Raw genomic sequence first — 21,098 nt, 5'->3', positions numbered from 1 at the left:
CACGCTAAATCTGCCATTAAAGAGCTGAACGATCATCCCCTGTCCTCGTTATTTTCTGGAGGGTCATAGTGGCACTTGACCTGTGCACATCCTGCGATCACCACCGTAGAACTGAACCTCATATCAGAAATCATCATAACAGTGAGGCTTAACACTGCACTGATAAATGCACTGGATCACAGCACTTGATTCATGTTTATTGTAATTGTTTGTGTGTGCACAGTCAGTGATGTTTTTTTCGGTCTTGGAAAAAATCCCCTCAGCAGTTCCTTTATTCGCTAAGGTTAGACAAGTGTCGGTGACATGCACACATGCTGCTGCACAGTCAAACTGCTTCCTCACACAAAAGGAAGTGCAGGCACACACAGGCAGGCACACACTAACTCAACATGCACGCCCATCCGCTTTTTATTCTCGGTCACATAAATAATCCAATTGAAGGCTGGTAAAAGCCTCCCAGTCTGCAGGCTTCAGCCCTTAAGTCTGTCCCTCCCAGCATACAAGCTGTCCCGAAAAACCCAGCACAGCATGCTAAGCCTCCCAGCAGACGCCTTTAACAGCCCCACTTCACCAAAAAAACACACTTACGAGCCCTGTTTATTTGTTTATTTATGTTCCCAAAATTCTGCAGAACAAGGATGAATACCTCAAAGAAGATACACATCAAGTCAGCTGCAGCCAGCTCCTTCTGCTGTGTAATCAGATCTGTTTGTGTGCACTTACTTTGTAAAATCAAATCATTTAGCATGTACACAAGCATTTTTTAATGGTTTTTACAATTAAAGTCAAGCTAGCAATATATGTTTTTTTAATTAACCAGAATAAAAACCTTTCTCAAGACTATTAAAAGGTGGTTTTAATAAATGTGAAGGGGTTTATTATAAAAAATTGTATCTAAATATATTCTGATAAATTACAGGAAGTACCAAAAACACACAAGCATCAGCTTATTTGGTGTGTGCCTTAAGGTGGATTTTCCTTTGGTTTAGCCTCGTCTTTACATTTTACTCAAATCTTTCATTATTTATCATTTAATTTGTCGTATAAACATGATTAGCAACAAATCCGAGACCAGGTGGGGCACAAAGAAGTATCTTTAAAGCTTTAAACTTAATGGCAGTGTTTGATGTTTCTGGTGTTAGAGGCTGAGCAGGCAGTGCACAGTAGGTTCTGCTGCTAAAAATAGCCAACAACTAAAAGAAGTCATGCTGGCAAATGTGCTGGCATTAAACCATACAGATCATCACAGGAACTGCACGTCCCATAAGAAACAACTCGGTGCTGCTATTAAAAAGTTAAAACGTCAAAAGACATCAAAACAGGCAGAAATATATTCAGCCTTTTGTAACTGTTTTCTTTAAAGTTTGTGATCGCAACACTAAAATCACACACTGTACCATTAAGGTGCTTCTGACTGTGATGAGGAGTCAATGGCATTTCCCCAGTTAACAAAAAACAGAGGAATTTTTTAATGAAGACAAAGCTGCAAAGTTGGGATTTGAAATAATAAACCCCGCTGATGCCCCGAGAACAGCAACTGAGAAACAGCAAATTTGCACTTTTCTAAGGGTAATAAATCCTTTTTAGACTGGTGAAGAGGCGTAGTAGCCTAGGGAAGTAGTAAAAAGAAGAGCCTCACTTACAGAGTAGTTACGTAATAAGAGCTCTGGTGACTTGAGGTTTGGCATGCTATGACTCTGAAGCCCCATTTGCGCTGCATCCCTCTCTGGCTCACATTGTGCTGTTGCATCACTTCATTCTCTCTATTTACCTCAGTGTCTAATCTGCTTTGAAGGTAAGGACCTAGTGTCTATTCTCTGCTAAAGGCCCTGTGAAAAAGAGTTTTGAGTCTTTTCTGCTGACTTACAGATAGCAGGGCTTGAACAAATAAAATAACTCAATAAAATGATGAATACTGATGCTGGCACTTGTGTTTGCTTCATGTTAATGTGAGGAAGATGAGTTTTCTTTCCTCATTACTCCACACAGACACATTTATTCACTTGTTTCTTTTCATTGAACAGTTACATTCTCTGTTATCAGTACACACACTTTTCTGTCTCAGCCCTGTTTCGTGATGTATGATGTTTCCATGCAGTCTTTATACTTAATTTCAAAACACACAGAAAAACATGAGTGGATTTTAAAAAACAACTCAAGAACTGCACTGTGATAACGCAGGATCCTAATTCATTTCAGTCTCGGTTGTAGGTTACATGGCAAAAACAATTGCCACAGAATAGCAAAGTGCAGGTGGGGAACAATTCAGAAATATCTACTACATTTACTGTATGTTCACATCGCACACAGAAGACCCTACGTGTCTTGTCTAAGATAAAGGTTAAGTGTATGTTCCACAAAGTTTTATTCAATTCAATTCAGTTTTATTTATACAGCGCCAAATCACAACAACAGTTGCCTCAAAGCGCTTTATATTGTACAGTAGATATTACAATAATAGATACAGAGAAAACCCAACAATCATATGACCCCCTATGAGCAAGCACTTTGGCGACAGTGGGAAGGAAAAACTCCCCTTTAACAGGAAGAAACCTGCAGCAGAACCAGGCTCAGGGAGGGGCGGCCATCTGCTGCGACCGGTTGGTCTACGCTCATGAAGACACAATTGCTCCGGAAGTTTTGTGCAGCTTTGCAAACCTGCACTGTGCTGCCTTGTTGTTTATTAGAGAGAAGAGGCTACAACAAGCCATATTGTTCCATCTTTTCTCTTTGACCGTCATGAATACGCTGGGACATCCACTCCTTGTGGCACTGTGCTACACACAAGTGAACTGCTAAAACTTCTGCTTTTATAGACATACAATCACACTTGATGACTGCAATTGCTTAAAGAGCATATGTTCCACTTTGACATCGGGGTACAAAACTTGTAATTTTTAAGATTCATCACACAAAATTAGATGTGTTTTTGTTTAGTTTTTTTTAAATCCAAGAATCTATTCTTTGTAATTTAAACTATTGAGATCTGTTGGATCTGCCTATAATGGTTTTGGTGTCATTTACAGTAGTCTTAACCCAATACTAGGCAAAGAAAAAACTATTTATATTATAATTTATTTTTTGATTCTAACCAGTCTGTGGAGCAAATGTAAAAAGCCCAACAAGCTAACAACAATCACAATTTTTGGTTTGTGAATCATCAGGTCCAAGATATACAATATAATATAAATCCATCTATATAATATTAGTATTGCTTTAGTGTATCTTGTGTCGATGGTCTGCTCTATGAACATGCATTTATAGTCATGTCACATTACTGGGATGTCTTCAGTGTTGAAACATGACTGGTTCAAAGCCTCTTGCGGCCACCAAAGGTCATTGGACCTTTGGTGGTCCAATGACCAATATCTTGCATCAATATATTGATGCAAGATATTGATCTTGCATCAATCTATTAGAGCTCTAATCGTTTGTCTATATTAGTTTATACCTAAAACGACCTAATTACTGTCAAATTGCAAAGGAACAGACATACTGTATACTTTAACACTTTGTTTATGGTGCTTTTCAAATATCTGGACAGCAGAGCCTTTTATCAAAAACTACAACTGTGCAAAAAAAAAAGAGTCAAGCACCTAAAAATACCACCAAATATTTATTATCAGCAGAAAGAAACCCCCTCTCTGAATTTGCATCCCAGCAAGTTTTGCATCTTAATGAGAATGAAACTGCAGACTTAGCTGTAAATTGCTCAGCAGTATTGAGCTGCTGGCTTAACGTGTAGACGTGACCAGTGTGACCGAAAATCCTTTCTCCCCGACACACTTCTCAATTACATCCACAAAATATCGAAGGAAAAATGCAGAGAGAAATGCAGCTGTGTGTTCTGCAACTGCAGCATCAGCAATGAATTTGCCATTTGTGATGTTGCTATTAGAGGATGACCTGAAGTCACTGCAGAAACCGAGACACATTAGAACAGATGATGGTTTTCCATTCTGTGATTGTCCAATTTTGGTGAACCTGCAAGAGTTGTAGCCTCAGTTTCCAATTCTTAGCTGACAGCATTCTGCAGCTGCAGACCATCTGCCTTAAGGTTCAGCATGATGATGTGTTTCTTCATACCTTGGCTGTAACAAGTGGGCTCCCTATCAACTCAAAGCACTCTGGCCATTCACATTTGACCCCTGGGATCAACAAGGCAGAGAACTGCTGCTCACTGAAGATTTTTTAGGGGGGACCTTTCTTTGTGTGTGGAATAATGCAGGTAGATTATCAGTTTCAGAAATACTCTGGTGAGCCAGTCTGGCACCAACAATCTTCCCCCTTTCAGGGTCACTTAAACTGCCTTTCTAATTGTTAATATATCATTTTTAAGTTCAAAAGTTCAAAAACATCTAGATAAAAAAGACAATTTAAACCTCTCTTTAATGACTTGGAGGAAATGGACCCAAATTCAAGACACACAGCGAGTAAAAGTTCAAAAGCCAAATCTTAAGTCAAAGCAGACAAGTCATCTACAGAAGAGGCAGCAGCAGGTTGATCAACTAGGTGATCCACATTTGATGTCATGGGCTGGGTCTGTGACCCAGTGTTTGAGTTCTTATATATATTTTGGTATTCATTTGTGCCCTAGTTTAGTTCATCTAGTTAATTTCGAGGTTGCTGTTTAGTCCTTTGTTTCTTAGTTGTTTATGTCATCTCCTCCTGTAGTCAGTCTCCCTGGTCCGTGCGTCTACCTGTCATGTCTGTGTGGTTATGTTCAGTTCAGGTCACGTCTAATCCCCATGTTTCCTGTTTCACTTTGAAAGTCTGTGTCTAATGTCAGTGTATGTAGTTTCACTTTCCCTGTCCTGTCATTAGGTTCATGTGTATCAGCTGTTCCCCCTCATGTGTTTCCACTTCCCTTGATAATCCCTTATGTGTATTTAGTCTCTGTGTTTCATTCAGTCTGTGTCGCGTCGTCTGTGTTCCCACCCTCCGTGTTTCCATGCCCAGTCTTTTGTATCCCCTTACCATAGTTTGTTCCCAGTTTAGGTTTCTGTTTAGTTACTGCTCTTGTGCTGCCCTCATTCTTGTTTGTTTCTTTCGTGATCATCAGCCACAATAAAAGGCTCGCTTTTGTTTAAGTTCACTCCCGTATCCTCACTTGTGTTCGCACCTGGGTCCACCACACACATCTCCGCACGGTCTGTCTCCACAAACCGTGACATTTGATGAGTGATGGTGATGAATTGACAGAATACAAGACATAATTGTGGAACACAACACCAATGAAACTAATCAGACTGGGCCAAGCAAGGATGGAAATTTACTAAATACTGACAGTAATACACAAGAGCCAATGATTACAATTTTTTTTTAAAAACTTCATCAAAACACAACAATTGAAAAAAAGCATGACACTGATGGCTTTAGTCAAAGGTGCAGTGTTTTAAAAAGTACTACGACCAGTGGTTAATCAAGTGGATGGCAAATATTGGAGAAACTGATTTTTCCATTTCTTTTTGGATCACAAAGGAGGCCAAGGTGTCATCTAAATAATGGAAATCGATTATAACTGTTTGGAAATCCACAAAGCCTGTAATGGCAAACTGTCTATCCTCAACATGACCCACCAACTCACACATAGGTGGACTGGCCATCAGCCCACTGGGCATAAGAAAGAAAAATACTTTTCTTTCTTATTCTCATTTAAAATGTCTCGCTTTTAAATAATTATCTGAATCTTACAACCAAAGTGATCATCTGATGTAAAATGTATAGAAATTCATTATTGTATATAGTAAACATTAAGTCTAATATACCCTAGTAAGCTATAGTACTTTTTCCTTTGGGAAGGCACCATGTGTGCAGTCTGCACTTCTGTTGAAGAAAGATGTTGAATCTATTTAATTACTGTAGAAAAATAATGGTTTCTGTGCATTTGTTTTACCCTGGCAAAAAATGAAAGTTGATTACGTCAAATAAGCGTCATGAGGCAGAGAGTGGGGGGTGGTTCCCTATTTTTTTGCTGGGAGTTGGCAACACTGCTAGTTGGGTATATGTAATTATTGATTAGGTTGTTTGATATTTCCGGTAAGTACTGTTTAAAATACCAGAATAGGGAGGATCGTTTAAGGTTTTAGGTTTAAGTTATACCAACAAGATAGTGTACATCACTGTCACAACAGCATTTGTTTTCATAGGCTTTATGGTTTTCCCTATAATACCTGGTGGGCTGGTCTCTAGTCAAAATGCCCGGGCTGATTTTTTGTCCCAGTCCAGTCCTGAACTCACATAATGCAGAGTCTCAGCCATAGCAAAGCTAATCAAATGCTTTTTTTGGCTGCAAGGTAATCTAAAGTACTAAAAGTCTAGTGTTTTACTATCAGTTTTTAATTCCAATGTTTGATAGCAAATATTTCAACAACAGTAAGATCCACAGTCTTGACATGCTGCACAGCTAATAGGACTAACCTTATCATTAACTTTGAATTTAAGTGTCATCCAAAATCAAAAACAACCAAAGCAAGAAAAAAACTTTGTTTATATTCCTATGTTTTCAGGCCCCTTGTCTTGCTATAGTGCAACCTCATCTCATCTGAATGTTTTTGCTAGAATTCCTTGACTGTACAGCATCTAAATCAAAATCAAATGGTTACCCAATGAGTTATTTTAGAAATGGTAGTGCCAATTGTGTCATGTCATGAGTTCTACAGCAGTTTGTTCAAACATACACAGTTGAAGTCAACTTTGGTGGGGTATGTGTGGCAGGGGTACAACTAGATATGAAAATTTAAAAAAATATTTGGGGGACGTGAGACTTTGTGTCGTGTCTTTGTAGTTAAATGGATTATCCCACATTTGGAAGGTAAATGCCAAAATGGAAGGCATTTTAAAAAGAAATTAGCTCATGTTCAAACTGCGTAGGTGAGGTGTTAGATGAACCAATCCATTAAGAAATACACATCTATGTATAAAAGCCAAACGAGGTACTTGAGCCCTCCAGCAGGGTCGTAAATAAAAACGTTCGGCACTCTACTGAGTGCCAAACTACTAACACAGAGTTCAAAAATTTAGCTTTTAGCATTCAAGTTTCAAAAACAAACAATATTGTACTGGAGAACAAGAAAAATGAGGAGTCAACAAAATGAGGAAATATAATTCAAGTCAAAGCATGACAGCGAAAAAGAGAGAATGATAAAGAGAAAGGGCTGAAGGGAGAAGGTAAAGTGCTTACAGGCGTAGATTGGTAGCCAGCCACGAGTGACAGAACGAGTTAGAGCTGACACATATTCTGGTCTCCTCACAGTCCCAGAAGCCCAGTCTTAGCTCCCTCCAGAAGTTGTTTGTCTTCATCATTGCAGCAATGTAGCAGCTGCCAACCATCCTGGGAACTAACGAGCTACAGCAGAGAGGAGAAAGCTCTGGCCGCAAAGCTTTCTCTATGTTTACATGAAGGTACCGCTGGGTGAAATTCCTACAGGGCACTGCGAATAAGTGTCCATCTTTACAATTACCTCAGTTTAGAAAAAGAGCCGTCCAAAGACAAGGGATTGCTTCCCACTTCTTCCCAGTGCAGCTAAGCTCGTTTAAAGGCTCGTTCATGAATCAACTCCAGTTCTTAGGAAGGTGATGAAGCTGTCAACGCATGAAGGAAGGTTGCGTTTAAAACTAAAGCAGCCACCTTATTGTAATGTTAAGGGGTTTTGTTTTGGTCTTTTTTACTTTTTAAAGCTTCACTTAGCAATTTGTTAGTGCACTGCTGCTGCATAATCAACCTAAATCACACACTGGGGATGCAATGAAAATGAGCATCATGTCCTTTTCTAACTGACATGCACTCATTACTAAAATAACAACTGAAACTGAGTTGTTCTCAGTTCATAAGGACCAGACAGGAAGAGTATACATGGAAAAGTAGAAAAATAACGCTCCAGCCTCCATCAGAAAACCAGAAATGTATTTTTTTCCCTCTCTTTTCACTTCTTAAAGTAATATTTTGCCAAGAGACTTAATAGTATTTGGTAGAAACAGATTATTAAACAAAATTAATATAATTAAAATGTAATTATAAGGAAGACATAGGAAATTCAATTGACCCTTGGTATGCGCATGAATTATTAAAACATGATGAGCCACGATGAACACTGGTGAGCTTTACACACAACATTAATCCCATTATTGTCACGTGATTGTAGGTTTCAAATGTATGGAGTAGTTCTTTTTCATTACTCTGATATTTCAGAATTTTAATTAGAGAAATTGAAAAGTTTATATGCAATGACTATGTCTCATTCATATTTTGACAAGTTAATGTCAAGTAATAAACTAAATTTAGTCAAAGGTCATAGATGGACTGCCAAATCATTAACTAATTAATTTCTTAAATTACAGTATTTTAAGACATGTAGATGGCTGGTGTGACAGAAGTGGATGCTAGGTATAGGATGATGGAGCAGCTAGATGAAGAGGATTAAAGCCTCTGATAGACCTTTAGCTTACAGGTCTTTTTGCATTTTGGAATTTTATATTTTCAGTAAGTATTTGGGTGGAGTTTCTGTTTAGAGGGGTGCAATGGTGAAAGGTTGACATCAAGACAGTCCTGAGTTTAAATCTGCCAACCTGCTGGGGCCTCTCTGCTTGGAGTTTGTACGCTGGCCATCAGTGTTACTGTGGGAGTGAATTGTTGTCAGTCTCTATGTCCTGCAATAGACTGACAATAATGGTTTGTTTAGTTTTTTACTGTTTCCTAAAGAGTTGTGTTTGTATACTTCACCCTCCAAACTTATCTTCAATAAAAAATTATTATTTTACAAGAAACATAACAAATTTATTGCTATTATTTTCAGCATTATTTTCAATAATAACAATTATTGCTTAAAAGCAATTTGCATGTACATAAATTACAGGTAAAGAAAAAGAATTGAACAAATAAAAGAAGTAAAAGGCACATATGATAGGTTTACATTCCAACATAATTTGAAATTCAGAATAAATATAGCATCAGTCAAAGGAGCTTGCAAAGAAAAGCGTCTGGACTGAAGAAGCTTCTTGGATGAGAGGTGAAACGTCTTCAAGCAACTTAATGGTATAGAAATGATATCTTGAATTTGGATGTAAACATGTTCACCCGCATGTTTACATCATCTCTAAAATTAGAAGTATCCTGTCTCAAAGTGACCCTGAAAAACTAGTTATTGCATTTATTACTTCTAGGCTGGACTACTGAAATTCATTATTATCAGGATGTCTTAAAAACTCCCTGAAAATCCTTCAGTTAATCCAAAATGGGTCCCTGTTAAATCCAGAATTGAATTCAAAATCCTGCTGTTAAGGACTTAAATAATCAGGCCTCATCCTATCTTGATGACCTTGTAGTACCATATCACCCTATTAGAGCACTTTGCTCTCGCACTGCAGGCCTACTTGTTGTTCCTAGAGTATTTAAAAGTAGAATGGGAGGCAGAGCTTCCAGTTTGGATTCAGGAGACAGACACTATCTCTACTTTTAAGATTAGGCCAAAAACTTTCCTTTTTGCTAAAGCATATATTTAGGGCTGGACCAGGTGACCCTGAATCCTCCCTTAGATATGTTGCAATAGGTGTAGGCTGCTGGGGGACTCCCATGATGCATTGAGTATTTCTTCTTCAGTCACCTTTCTCACTCACTATGTGTTAACAGACCTCTCTGCACTGAATCATACTTGTTATTAATCTCTGTCTCTCTTCCACAGCATGTCTTTTATCCTGTCTTCCTTATCTCACCCCAACCAGTCGCAGCAGATGGCCCCGCCCCTCCCCTGAGTTTGGTTCTGCTGGAGGTTTCTTCCTGTTAAAAGGGAGCTTTTCCTTACTGCTGTCGCCAAAGTGCTTGCTCACAGGGGGTCATATGAATGTTGGGTTTTTTTCTCTGTATGTATGGCTCAGCTAGGGCCATACAATATAAAGCGCATTGAGGTGACTGTTGTTGTGATTTGGCGCATATAAATAAAATTGAATTGCATACATACATATTTAAACAACAACTGACAGTGTACTATGCATTATAGATTATTATGGTGGGAAGATGCCAAAAATACAAAGGTTAAAAGGTAAACATATTATCCAAAATACAAAATGTCTTGTGTTATTAGTTACAATATACATCAACATGTTCATGTACTCTAGATGCAGGTTTAAGGGACAAAATAAAAGGTGTTCATGTGGCCATCAATAAACGGTAAACTACATACTCAAAGACATGAATACAAACAAACTGCAGCGAAACCTGCTTCAGAGAAAGACAAGATTTCCTGTTTGAATGTCAGTAAAAATGGGCAAAAGGGTGCAGAGCACAATGAGGCTATCTGTATTGTATGTATAATTTATCACATTTAAGCCACACTTAAATGGAAAAAAAAACCCTACTGAGCTGAGGGACCATGAAATATGAAACACGACAAGCAAACAACAACAACAGACTTGTTATGAAAGAAAATCAGACAATATGATGTGTGTGAAGAAAAAATAGAAAATGTGTCAGAATGGCAGAGAATAGTGTTTGATTAGGACTTGTGTTCGCAAGCCCGTACTTTCAAATTTCTCTCAAAAAAGAGAGAGAGAGCACAGAAATCCCTAAAAACCTAAACAACAAGCCTCATGTGTGGCTGTGAAACTTCTGCTTGAAGCTTCACAGTTTTACAAAAGATGAGCAATGGTATCAGAAATTATCATGCTTCTCTGGTAAAAAGGCAAAAAACACATGTCTGTGGCCATAAAACCACTGAGGCTACAAGTCTGCTCACACTGCACTAGAAAACTTATAAGATATTTAGCAAGTCAAATTTGCTCAACTGTATCGATCTGTTTTTAATGAATTCAGCCCCAGCTGAGCCATACTTTTCTCTTATTTGGAACGTCAAAACTTTCCAAATTTCCAAATAATATCCCACTTTTCCAGAGAAAATAGAGCTTTGGCTCAAATGTGTTCTAGATTTAGAGTTGATTGCATGAAATTGACAAGTAAAGCATGGCATCAGAAATTAAAATACTTGCTGTTGAACATTCACACTGCTTAGTCACTATTACAGTGAGTAAAAAAGCTTAGAAAGCTAACCAGCCTAAAGATTCATTCTCACTATCACCAGCATCCAACAAGCCATCAAACTCAACTTAAAGGCTTGATCACTACATAGAAAGTAGTGTATATGACACCTGAACTTGAATGTTTTATCGTTTTTCCAGTTGCAATGTTTTTGATATTTCAAAAGCAAGAATTTCACGCAGACTTGTCACATAAAAACAAGATTTACCAGAACCTTCAAATGGGGACTCGTGACTACTAATGTCAAACTTTGTGTTTGGATATATTTGTCACTAGAGCATGGCTGTGCCAGCAAAGGAAGTTGTATTGAAGATATATCATGTTAGTCAAAGTGTATCAAAGCTGTAATATTTAAAAAAAAAACCTTACTGTAAAAAGGTGAGCTGTTGTTTTGCAACAACACAGAATGCCCCCTCTGGTACATAAGCAGTGCTGTGTGCTTCTCTTTACCTGACTGTTTTAAAAATTCAGTGTCACTGTGACATGTTTGTGTTGATGTCTAGCATCAGCAGACACTGCTACAGCACTGACGTAATTCAACAACCAACCTGCATGATAATCTGATCTTGCTCTCTAATCTACATCATCTTGGCTTTCTGCGGGGAGTGGAAGTCCAGTCATTGCTTGATGCTATTGGCCAGAGGAGCAGACAGCTTGGGTTGGTAGACTAAGTACAAAATTTAGGTGCCACTACTACTGTCAACAGCAGCGAAGCCTGAAAAACTATGAGTCAATTGTGCTGTTGCACTGATGAGTACGGTTGTTGTCACAACAGCGTCAGTGCATCGAGAATACTGTCTACTTATTAATGAAGTAAAGATGTAGATGTGTCACTTTGCTTAAATTTACAAAATCCCCAAACTTTTTATGTGTTTTTTATTTGTTTTATTTGATGGGTCTATGCACAGTTGTGGTCATGTACTCATGGTGATTTTGAGCTATTAATGATCTCTTACACTGATCTTTTTACAGGGTGAAAGGATTTACAGCATACAACTTAATCCAAATCCAAAATAAACTCTACAAGTTTGAGTTTATTTTTGGATTTTCCCTAATCCACACACACAGGGTCAAATACATACATACATACACCCTTGGACATTTAACCTTTGGTTATCTGTTAGAAAGCTGCACCTCAACAAGATATTTTTGGTAGCCATCAACAGCTTTTGCATAATTCTGGCTGAATGTTTGACCATTCTTCTCTTCTTGGCAGAACTGGAGGAGTTTAGTATCTAGGCTCATTTTTACCTGTTTCCTTTTAACTATCTGAAAACCTAAAAAAATCATTCTAAAGTTGGCTTTAGAGAATAGGTTTTTTCTAAAACCAACTGTGAAGTCAAATAAAGAACAATCTGACTGTCAGTGATGTGAGAAGAAGTCATAAATACATCCACCTACACAGAAAGCAGCAAGAAAGGTTTGTCAGACTGCAAAGTGGAGTGATGTCTGTTATTATTACTATTTATGTACCATGTACAAAGAGCTGAATGCCTTACCCGCTTGCGCAAGTTACAGGTGAGGATGAGGTTGCGGGAGAAAGAGTTGGCGAAGGAACTGTAAAACTCCAAAACTTTGAGCAAAGCTTCCCTCTTGATGACGTGGAGGTCACAGTAGGTAAGCGCTCTAACATTTGCACACGCATGTGCAAGAGTCGTTTCTTTCCAAAAGACATCTCCGAACACGTCACCTTTTCCTGAGGACACAGTAAACAGGAAGAGCATTTTATTCATCAGTGACAACTATCGCAACATCAATTGTTTACAAAGATGACAGCTGAGGTAAAGCACAGAACAAGCCCTGCATGCCCCACACATTCAGTAAATTAATACTGTGAAGTTACACAAGTTATTCAGATTCCTGCTGCTGTGGCACAGCACAGCCTAATGTTGGAAATGCTTACCAACAATGAGTTACAAGCACGAACACACTAAGAAGAAGTGGGGGAAAAAAAAGAAATCCTGTCCTGTTATCTATGAAACTGGAAAATCATGTAAGATTTGTTTTGTTATATAAATCTGTTGTGTCTGCTTTTGTTTGGTAAAGAAAAATACATCTATGTATGTATACAGCGGCTCTTTTTATTTTGCAATTTGCAAGTTGGGAAAAGGTCCAAGTTTAATAATTTATTTTATTATACAAACACAAATTTGCATTTAAGAAAACCTGACTTTTCTTTGTATAGGCTGTCAGTTATTGGACATACAAAGAAAATCATAATTGGCAAAATACAGTATCCGCAGGTCACACTTACAAAAAACGGTAAATGACAATCGGCCGATAAAACTGCAATTTGTGCATCTCTAGTTTAATTGAAAAAATATAGAAGCCTTTAAAAAGTATCTCATAGAAAGCAAGAAAAAAGTGTAGACCACAGTCATATAGGACTGGGGAGCTGTCTGCGATCTTCTGGCAACTACGACTCACTACACCTGTCACTAGGCCTGAATGAATGAGGCTGAATATACTATAAGAGCTGCTTGTAATGTATAACTTGAGATGTAGTGATTTACTAGCAATTTCTGAGTATGTCTACAAACAACCCTGTCGATGTCTGATATGGAGCCACATATACCGTTGCTGCATATTTCTGTGTTTTACCACCACCCACCAAAGTGTGAGTTTACATGAGTTAAATGGTCACACAGCATGGAAATGTCATTTAAGAAATACATTAATATTTAATGAGAATGACATTAAATCTCTGTGTCAACCACACTCTTCTTCTTCTATCAGTCTACGCTTTGTTCCTTAGCAACAGTTTTACCTGGCCAAGTCCATAGCAAATAGACCTGCTGATTTAACCATTTTCATCATTAAAAGTTGATGGCAGCTGGCATGTAGTGGGTATGGATACTGTTATGTTGCCAGGTAGATAACTAATAAACCATAGAAGAAACCAGAAAAAATATTTTTTGAAACATTGACTATTGAGTTCTGCTTCACCCTTGGGTGTTGATCAATGTGTCTGAAGTATAGCAAATTTCTTTGAAGCACTTAGTCTTTGGAAATAGAAAGTTCACCATCCATGACATGCTCAGTAGATGGTTCTTATATAGCCCTATTCTACTCCACTTGAGCATTCCAAGTGCTTTATAAGCATGTTGGCACTGTTGGTAAACCTGGGTGAGCTACAGACAGCCCATCTAGCTGCCTCTATTGCCAGATGGAGCAAGTGTACAAATCATGTGGTGCAACTGCTCTGTAGGCTACTCCTGCTTGTGCAGTGGTTGGTCTGCCAACCAGTCGCAGAGAAGAGCAAACGTGTCTACTGTAGCCACTACCTGTGTTTTTTGTACTTTTTAAAAAACTATTAAATACCTACACACACAGAAAACAACTGCAGTAGCATGACAGAGTATGCACGAGGCTGCTACATAACCTTTGTTTTTTTTTCTAGGAGATTCATAAAGTCTTTAAAATCTTTTTAAAAAATGCAGTAGGGAACATATCTGAAGAACAGCAGAATTTAAAAAATATCTTAAAAAAGTTATGACCTAGTGAATAAACAAAAATTCAGCTAAAACCTTCTGGATGATGAAGCAGATGACATATAGCAGACGTATATATGTATAGCAGATGAATGAATATTTACACTTGTGAGCACCTCCTGAGCAGTGCCATGCTTGTTGTCATAATAACAACACAGGAAGAGAACAACAATTATAGGAACGAACGAATACATCATGTCATCAAAAAATATTTGTGATTGAGGAATTCAATGGGTGCCTGATAGTCAAAAAATGAATGTGTATCAATTGACTCCAAAAAGGCTGTGTTTCCTGATATGAAAAGAAATGAAGTTATAAAACACAAAAATAGTTTAAAAATGACCCATTATGAAATCAAGATATCTTAAATAGGCAGCATACAGAATATAATGGTGCTTCTGCATGACTTTTCCCAGAAGACATCTGTGCACTCCGAGCTCAAGAAAGTGAAGACGAGACTCAAATCTGTGTCAAACTTGCCACAACTATCGTCTCAGCATATTTCTGACAGCTGACCTGGATAAGACGTGACAAAAAGCAGTCCACGCTGTCCACAAGCTGTCACAACACGCTGAGTAATACACGTATACTGCTTCCAACATACAGTCGCAAAATAAAGCATGTATGCCACTGTGGGTGTGTGAGTGAGTGAATCTCATCTTGACAATCCCTCCTTTGCACCCTCGAGGGCCCATTTCCTTCTGAACATCTAACAGAGGCTCAGGCAGCAGGACTCATCTGGAATGAGCTCCCTGGAGACCCACAGTTCCTTGCCAATTAGGAGTCTGGATGTGGATGTGGTCACGCGGACCAGGGGGTGCTGAAGATGGTGGCAATGTGTGCACTGAATCTAATGCGTACAATGAGATTATAGATGGATGAAGATGGATACATTGGGGCCATAACCCCCATTTCCAGGCTCTGCAATACTCCTGATCACTCAAACACATCTAAAGCCTTCATATTATTCTGCCTGTCTGCTAGAAGGAAAGTGGTGTACAGTGTTAGACTATAGATAAGAAGCAAAAAAGAAATAATCAACTCTCATATGCAGTCTTAAAGCCTAAATGTTATCTTTTTGACTGCAGCCAAAGGTTACAATTTTTGGACTAACAGTGTAAGTCTTAAGTTATCAGCAAACACTGATAAGCTTTGTTAGAAAGTTGCATTCATACCTGCTAATAAGTACCAAGTAACAGACTAATAAAGTACTAGAATTTTACTCACCAAAACTGAAGCATAAACTTTGTTGCACAGTCTATGTCATAGCTCAGCATATATTTTAATCTGGGGCAGAAAATGTGTGCCCACAGTAGCCTGCAATGGGCTATTTTGGGTCGCTATATAGGTTTTCTATGGGCAAGACTATTGTGGGTTGCCCACAGAAAACTGTAATGGGGGACCTTCAGGGTAAAACTACTATGGGGCCTGTATGGGCTAACCCACAAAGCAGCCACAGAGGGTTTTCTCTGAGCAAGCCCACCGTCGGGTACCCAGAGAATTTCCTCTTGGGGATCCAAAAGGGCAAAATTGCTACAGGCCCCACATTGGCTACCTTTGCCCATAGAAAACTCATGTGTTCTGCAGCTCTAATTAGAAAACTGTCTCAAGCCCCTTGTGTCTGCAACCTGTTAATTAATGAAACCACACCCTTAATCTTAAGAATTAGTGTCACTAGTGGTGACAGCAAAAGTTGCAGGCCTTGAAACAAATAGCTGATGGGTTGTAGCAGCCACCACATTAGAGGCTAAAAATCATGAACCACCCTAAAATGGCAATTAACAGTTAGCATTCTCTAAACAGATAGATTGCAAATTGCATTTTTCTTGCCCTCATCAATCATATGCTGGTCTGCCAGTCTGGCATCAAAAATCTGAGATGATGCAAAGGAAATCAGCTGACTAGCATGTTCTAATATTTGTTCATGTTGTTTGGACAGGTTTTCTCTACTATAGAGAATCTTCAACAACAGTTCAGGATTTTCTGTTTTCTGCAATCCAGATGTTGATATTATTTAACCATCTATGACTAACAAAACCCTCACAAGAACAGCTCATTCAGATGGCTGGTAGTGAAAATGTTACAGCATGGCCTGGTAAACAAAGCCCACATTTTACTCCACCTTTGCTTTTGTGATCAACTTTTTGGCTTCTCAGGCCAGACCACAAATTGTACGACCATAGCACTGGGATGTTGCACTCCTTCCTCTTGTAGAATCTTTAATTTGACTGTTTTATATGCTGTGAAGGAGTGCTACCTTTTCCTGATTGGGGCATGCACTTGTTCCTCATCCTGCCTTCCTCCCCTTTCTGCTTCTTCTCCATTCTGGCTTCTGTCACCAACTGATTGGATCAGTGCCATAGTTCTATGCTGCACCCTCAGAATATATATATTTCTGTTTTTTTAAAGGGCTGCCAACTTGCCATTCAAGGCAGCTGTGATTTAGTATGAACACCTAAACAATCTCTGCTCTTTGTGAGTAACTATATGTGAGACAAACAGAGTTCAGGGTAGGGTTAGAATTCTTTTGCATTGTTTTCTATAGTTCTTTATCCTCTTGCTATTCCCTGGAGAATGAGCCAAGAGTTAGATCTTTCTCTCTGTTGACTTAGATGGGGTCAGGGGCCTCACTTCCATTTTATTATTTTTAAATAGAATAATTAGGTAGGTTGGGATATTTCTGCATGAATTAAACTTTTTGTTTGTTGATTAATTAGCACCCATTTGCCCTGGTTGAGCTGTGCTTGATTTGTATTTCCACTGTATAAACTTTACTCAATCAGAGTGTGTCCAAACTTTGCTTGGACCTCTGAACATTACTTTCCTGTTCCCTAGGAAGCTGCGGTGTAGCAGTACAACTATCTTCTTTCTTTATTACTTCTATTCTATTATTATTTCTTTCTTTATTTCAACATGAAAACTAAAATCATTGAAAACGCTGAAGAAAAGAGACAAATCAATCACAGGTCAGTAAATTAAATGAATGTGAAGCGCATTTCAGCATGACCTGATCTTAGAATGCCAATAAACAAGCTACCCTCTAACTCATATTAACCTAGTTTACTTGTTCAATCACATCTCATCCCGAATCTGTGTCAGTATAGTTTGAGTGCTTTAAATGTTCAATTTGGGGAAAACAGTCTTGTTTTTTTCTGATCTTTCACTAAGGAACCCCATGCTGAAACAGCCTTGGCAGAGAAAACAACAGATGTTAATTCCTCCCTGCTGAATTTACTTCCAAGGTTTGTTTCCCCCATATTATCCCGACCCTCTGTGACACACTGTACAATAATACATCTTTGATCCCACTGGAATCCAACAGGACTTGCTGGGTGCCAAATCTTAGCCAACATAAACAACCCAGAAAAAAAAAAAGAATCAAAACAGATCACAGCTTTTCTTAGGCATCAGTGTCACTGAGACAAATGCGGTGTTATCAGGTGTTATCCGGTGGTATTTATGCAGATGAATGCATTTGCTCTAAATGAATTACACTGGAGAATTTCTTCTCTTTACAAACACCAACTCACAGTTAACGTTCTGACATATGTGTATCCCCCATCAGCAGAAAAAGAAATTACCTGTGGGTGGATGTGCCCTTCTATTGCTTTATCTAGCAGTGCTGCTCAACCTGATGGCAGTCCAATAAGATACATGTCAAGGTGGTACTTAGAACTGGTGTGCTGATGCTGCTGTAACCACTGTCAGCCCATTATCCTGAACCGAGTAGGTGGAGATAGTTATACAGCTGCAGTGACACTGATATCCTCCAACAGCAGCATTAGTGGTCCTTACTGTATTAGAAGCCCCACTATTACCATTTGAAGCCCATGCTGGCCTTGCCGCAGATAAACTGTCCACTTGTTGAAATGGTGTAGATATGAATGATTAATAATTTCTAGTGAAGATATAATTAAGTTCATTCTATTCTCAACAACAGGAACTTGAACTGCCTCAAAGTCCCAACATGACCAACAAGGTATTAATCAGCACTACTTACTCTAATAAGATGATTAATTAAAATAATTAGCTAATTAAATAGAGAATGTTGCTGCATCTGGTTACAGCAATATGTCCACAGCACAAGCTTTATGAAGTGTAACCAAGGTGACCTGAAGGTCTGAGAGGGTTTAAGCACCTGGGAAGGGATCTCAAGACTGCATTGTAGGCGGTTGACAGGTGGTGTCGTTCTCTGTTTAATGATGGTTGTTTACAGTAGATACAGAAGGCTTCCTTTACTCGTCTCTCAAACCATCTGTCTTAATGGTCAGAAATGTGAATGTTCTTCTTCGGGTACAGATATACAGCTGAGTCTTGACTTGGTGAGGTAGCTGTTGAGGTGTTGTGCCATGCATCTGTAGAGTGGCTGTTTGGTTTGTACCATGTGGATGTCTCAGCACTCTTCACTACACTGCACAGCATAGACTATGTTGTGTAGCTTGTGTTTAGGAGTTTTGTCCTTGGGGCAAACCAGATTTTGTCTGACAGTGTGGCTGGATATCATACTTAGAATTAAATTGTCCCAAGTTTCTCAGACAAACCTGCTACATAAAGGATGAAACAGAATGCTGTTCTGTTTGCAGTGTTGGGGAGTGATGGAATACACGTACCGGCGTTACGTATTTAAAATACAAAACATGAGTGAATGTATTTGGTTACAGTTACCGTTTAAATGGGTGATAATCAGAATATATTTACTTTGTTGAAATAAATAGAATACATGGCAGTCATTTCTGGTTTCATATGTTTGGCTATCCCCTTTCTATGCCTTCTCCAATTTCTGTTATAAAATGCAGTCGGGTGTAGGTTTAGCTCAGTTGGATGAGCATGGTTAGAGCAGCCGGTGCAGGTTTGAGAACAACTCACGGCTCTTGTTTTAATTTTTTTTTTTTTACTCAATTTCCATCTGGGATTAATACAGTACAAAACACGCAAAAAAAAAAGGCTCTAATGTAAGCGTCCCGTTAACACTGGTGACGTCAGTTACACAACGGACCCAGAGCCAGCATCCACAGGCAGGATCTCTTATTTGGAAATTCCGACACCACTTCATAATAAGAATAGGATGTGTGAATCTTCAGTATCTTCAATGTACTATTGCTATTTGATTTTTATTTATATTTATTTATTAATGAACTCATCACTGAGCTAACATTGTTAGCTGCCGTTAGTTGACTGAAGACTGTTAGGCCGTTTCTAAATACTCATGTACGCAGGTCTGTACTTGCGTTTTCGCTAGTCTGGACTTCCTAAATTCACACACGAGTCCAGACTTCCCGAGAACGCAGCGCGATTGTTCTACAATTGGAATGGCAGTGTACTTGATGACATCACAGCTGTCATTTTTATTGCCATCCCCTCTTAATGTAACTGTGATTAATATTTGCAATGGAAATTACACATGACATAAAAACATTATACATGATATACATGTTTAAAAAAAAAGATAATTTGAACTGATTTTAACTAATCTGAATTGAATAAATATTTAAAATATAATCTGATTTTAGACTTGATGGATAGCATTAACAACCTGCTAGCTGCACGTAGTCATGTGCAGTTCCACATGATTATAAACAGACAAAAAGAAAACATATGACTGATACAGAAAAAGTTTTCTCCACCAGATCACTGCAAAAAGTGCAGCCTTGCCTAATGTCCACCCTATTGTTACTCATTTTATATTAAGATTTGAAAATCTAGTTGGTACTAGAAAAATTTGCATTTCCTGTGAAAATGCTGTGTGGATGCTTTAAAGCTGAAGCTGTCTGCAAAAACTAGCTGAAAAAACTGAAAAGTTGCAGAAATTGTAAAAACATTGCAGAAGCAAAGGAACTTTGCTAAAATGGAATAACTTAGCAGAACTGCAATATCTTAGAGGAAACATAATACTTGGCAGAAATACAATAGTATAGCAGAACTTTGTTGTAACTTACCAGAAACATGATAACCTCTCAAAAATACAAGAATTTAGGAGAAATAGTATAAGATAACAGAAAGAATATATTCAGCCAAAAATACTTAAGCATTACAGAAACACAATGATTTAGAAAAATAGTACAACACAGCAGAAATACTGTGATTTACCAGAGACACTGTGATGAACTATGAATATTGTAATTTTAAATCAATACTATGTTTTAGCACAAATACTATAATTTGACAAAAATACTATCATGTGGCAGAAATACTATGTTTCAGCACAAATACTCTGGTTTAGCACAAATATTATAACATAGCAGAAATACAATTATATAGCAGAAATGCTGTATTTAGAAAGAAAATATAATATAGTAGAAATAGTATGATTTAGCAGAAATACTACAATATAGCATAATAACAATGATTTAGAACAAATACTATGATTGAGCAGAATAGTAATAACTTAAGTGAAAATACTAGAAAAGTAAGATGACAAGCTGAAAAAAAAAACGGAACATGGTTAAGTTCCCTCAAAACTAATTGTTATTCACCTGTGAAAAAAAATAAAGAAATAAAAATAAATGTAAAAAACAAGAAGGAACAGCCAACAGATACACAAAAAATCAAATATGTATATACAAATGCACAGAGAGAGA

The 21,098-nt window shown here is 38.1% G+C and overlaps 1 protein-coding gene across 1 annotated transcript in view; it reads right to left on the bottom strand.

Annotated features, from left to right (window-relative positions):
• The window catches only part of kcnh5b (potassium voltage-gated channel, subfamily H (eag-related), member 5b), a 190,369-nt gene that overhangs the window by 49,137 nt on the left and 120,134 nt on the right, over positions 1–21,098 (bottom strand). The window contains exon 12 of the mRNA XM_005728589.1: positions 12,529–12,725. Coding sequence (XP_005728646.1) covers positions 12,529–12,725 — 197 coding nt within the window. The remainder of the gene's footprint in view (positions 1–12,528; positions 12,726–21,098) is intronic.

This window comes from Pundamilia nyererei, unplaced genomic scaffold, assembly GCF_000239375.1.
Source record: "Pundamilia nyererei isolate P.nyererei 1_Seehausen unplaced genomic scaffold, PunNye1.0 scaffold00029, whole genome shotgun sequence".
Taxonomy (NCBI): Eukaryota; Metazoa; Chordata; class Actinopteri; order Cichliformes; family Cichlidae; genus Pundamilia; species Pundamilia nyererei.
Note: the sequence above shows the minus strand (reverse complement) of the source record. Positions and strands in the feature narration are given on the sequence as shown.